Here is a 3,505-nt window from a genome sequence, read left to right as displayed (position 1 = left end):
GCGCGAAATAACTTCGCGCTAGCGTTATATACAATATTTTTTCTACAACTGAACCGATTGTTAATTAAATTTGCTGTTTAAGTTCAACTTTGTCACGTGCGCGAAATACTTTTTTTCACTGTTGACGATTTCGCGCACGTTGTCAAGAGCAACCTTACTTATTAATTAACCGATTAAAAATCTAGTACTTCGCGTTTCGAAATCCGTCAGAAAATGACAGGTTTTTTTGACAGTTGTAGAAAAATGAAATTAACTGTCATTTTCTTGTTCGCATTTCAAGTAAGTACTTTAACTGCATCTGAATGCTTATACAGTTATTCTTATAGGGCATTTTGGCTCAAAACTTTTCTAGTGACGGATTACGAATAAAGTGTAGCAACGAAAAAATTATGTACATACGTGATGATTACATAAATCGCATTAGGGGGATTTTCTCAGGAGTCAAAAGTGTCAAAGACTTGATGAAACCGCTGTTTGCCTGTACCAAAGATATAACAGTCTCCTTAGTACCAGTAAGGCTTGCAGTTGAAGAAGTTCAACTAACCAGTCACCAAGTATCAAGTCAATGCTTAGATGACTTAGTTGCTCGATGTGTTACTATCCAAGAAACGCACGAGAATCAGTTAAGGGCCAAATGTTACATGAATTTAGAAGCTAACGTGATCGGTGTTATTAGTCTCATTAGGGAGACCGTTTTAAACATTGAAAAATGCCTAAAAAGTTTAGAGGGATGTACATCAGCTAGAAAATGTTGTAACCGTATTGTAGAAGCCGTGAGTGCCTCTAAGGTTTATGATCAAATGGAAAGTTTAGGACAACAATATGAAAACTGCGTTCGAAGTGAATGTACGAGAATTAAAGACGAGATTGCATCGATAAGCTCTAGAATAGTAGTTTGTTCGCAAATGACGACAGAAGAACCTGCTACGTCATCTGAGAAACAACAAACTGATCTTCTTGGTGCACAAAGTGATCAAAATGAACTATCTTATGATATATCAATTGAAGCACCTCCACCAGACTCTCCCGTTTTACCTTTTGACACAACACTCACTAACAGTTCCGTAGTACAAGGAGAAACTCACGTCGCACCAACTGGTTAATCTTTTAACTTAATTTTTCAATAAAAATGGACTTAAGATTTTTCTTTATCTGTTAAAATGTTACAAGAATATGTATATATTAATAAAGTTAAAAGAAAAATAATACCCTAAACAAGTTTATATAGGGGGTGGCATTTTGGGAAGTTTCAACCAGAGCTGGGCAGTATTCGATTTTGTAAATACTTTTTAGTATTCAAATCCTTTAAAGTATTCAAATACTTTGTAATTAAATACTTGTATGGGAACAGTATTTGTATTTGTAACTCAAATACTTTCACAAATATTTAGTATTCGAATACTTCGCAAAGTATTTGAATACTTTGAGAAGTATTCGAATACTTCGCACCAAAATTTCTCGGGAAAACACTTTATTATTAATTTTGGTGCGTAGAATCCAAAACAATTGGTACTTTTTCGATCAGACTTCTCAATCAAAAGTTACATATAGACTAGAAACCAATTTCGAAAGAAACTTCAAAGGGCGGTAACTTTTGAACTAGTAGCCCAATCTTGGAACTGTTTGAAATTATGGATTCTACAGGCCACATTCTATAAGAAAATTTTTTTTCCGGGTCGATCTGAGACAATTTTTTTTGGGCCTCAAAAAAAGGCAGTGTATAACCTTCCTTTTTTACCAAAAATCGACTGCACCAAAATTTCTCGGGAAAACACTTTTTCTTATTAATTTTGGTGCGTAGAATCCAAAACAATTCGTACTTTTTCGATCAGACTTCTCAATCAAAAGTTATAGACTAGAAACCAATTTCGAAAGAAAATTCAAAGGGCTGTAACTTTTGAACTAGTAGCCCAATCTTGGAACTGTTTGAAATTATGGATTCTACAGGCCACATTCTATAAGAAAATTTTTTTCCGGGTCGATCTGAGACAATTTTTTTTTCGGGGCTCAAAAAAAGGCAGTGTATAACCTTCCTTTTTTACCAAAAATCGACTACACCAAAATTTCTCGGGAAAACACTTTTTCTTATTAATTTTGGTGCGTAGAATCCAAACAATTCGTACTTTTTCGATCAGACTTCTCAATCAAAAGTTATAGACTAGAAACCAATTTCGAAAGAAAATTCAAAGGGCTGTAATTTTTGAACTAGTAGCCCAATCTTGGAACTGTTTGAAATTATGGATTCTACAGGCCACATTCTATAAGAAAATTTTTTTCCGGGTCGATCTGAGACAATTTTTTTTTCGGGCCTCAAAAAAGGCAGTGTATAACCTTCCTTTTTTACCAAAAATCGACTACACCAAAATTTCTCAGGAAAACACTTTTTCTTATTAATTTTGGTGCGTAGAATCCAAAACAATTCGTACTTTTTCGATCAGAATTCTCAATAAAAGTTATAGACTAGAAACCAATTTCGAAAGAAAATTCAAAAGGCTCTAAATTTTGAACTAGTAGCCCAATCTTGGAACTGTTTGAAATTATGGATTCTACAGGCCTCATTCTATAAGAAAAAATGTTTTCCGGGTCGATCTGAGACAATTTTTTTTCGGGCCTCTAAAAAAGGCAGTGTATAACCTTCCTTTTTTTACCAAAAATCGACTACACCATAATTTCTCGAGAAAACACCTTCTCTTATTAATTTTGTTGCGTAGAATTCAAAACAATTCGTACTTTTTCGATCAGAATTCTCAATAAAAAATTATAGACTAGAAACCAACTTCGAAAGAAAATTCAAAAGGCTGTAACTTTTGAACTAGTAGCCCAATCTTGGAACTGTTTGAAATTATGGATTCTACAGGCCATATTCTATAAGATATATTTTTTTCCGGGTCGATCTGAGAGAATTTTTTTTTCGGACCTCAAAAAAAGGCACTGTATAACCTTCTTTTTTTTACCAAAAATCGACTACACCAAAATTTCTCGGGAAAACACTTTTTCTTATTAATTTTGGTGCGTAGAATCCAAAACAATTCGTACTTTTTCGATCAGACTTCTCAATAAAAAGTTATAGACTAGAAACCAATTTCGAAAGAAAATTCAAAGGGCTGTAGCTTTTGAACTAGTAGCCTAATCTTGGAACTGTTTGAAAAAGGAAGTACTTTTAAGTTATTCAAATATTTGAGAACAATTTAGAAATGTTTAGGGAAAGTTTCCATTGTCACAAAATCAAATATAAAAATCCGATACAACTGAATACCGAACGATCCTGGAGTGAAACTTTTTGACTCGATAGTCTACGTAACTTAAAAACAATAGGGACCTTTCTTATATCCTTAAGACCATGTGTACCAATTTTCAAAGCGATCGCAGGTTTCTAAACAAACTATCATGCACACTGACAAACGGATGGTCAAAAATGGATCTGTTCCAAAATCGCTAGGATTAATTTCAGAAAGGCCTACCTACGTATCATGTGCACGACGCTTTGAAAACTGGTACACATATT

At 33.9% G+C, this 3,505-nt stretch overlaps 1 protein-coding gene across 2 annotated transcripts; it reads left to right on the top strand.

The window, feature by feature from the left end:
- Positions 1-215: 215 nt before the first annotated feature.
- Positions 216-1,161, top strand: LOC116169504. Of its 2 annotated transcripts, none has more exons than XM_031485613.1 (2): positions 216-279; positions 327-1,161. In XM_031485613.1, the coding sequence occupies exons 1-2, from the start codon at positions 244-246 to the stop codon at positions 1,101-1,103; spliced, it is 813 nt and encodes a 270-aa protein (XP_031341473.1). In that variant the 5' UTR covers positions 216-243; the 3' UTR covers positions 1,104-1,161. The 2 variants fall into 2 exon arrangements, with proteins under 2 accessions (XP_031341473.1, XP_031341474.1); XM_031485614.1 differs by having other exon boundaries at positions 266-283.
- The last annotated feature ends 2,344 nt before the right edge of the window (positions 1,162-3,505 follow it).

This window comes from Photinus pyralis, unplaced genomic scaffold (assembly GCF_008802855.1).
Source record: "Photinus pyralis isolate 1611_PpyrPB1 unplaced genomic scaffold, Ppyr1.3 Ppyr1.4_LG4, whole genome shotgun sequence".
Classification (NCBI taxonomy): Eukaryota; Metazoa; Arthropoda; class Insecta; order Coleoptera; family Lampyridae; genus Photinus; species Photinus pyralis.
The sequence above is the reverse complement of the archived record's forward strand: the minus strand, read 5'-3'. Positions and strand labels throughout refer to the sequence as shown.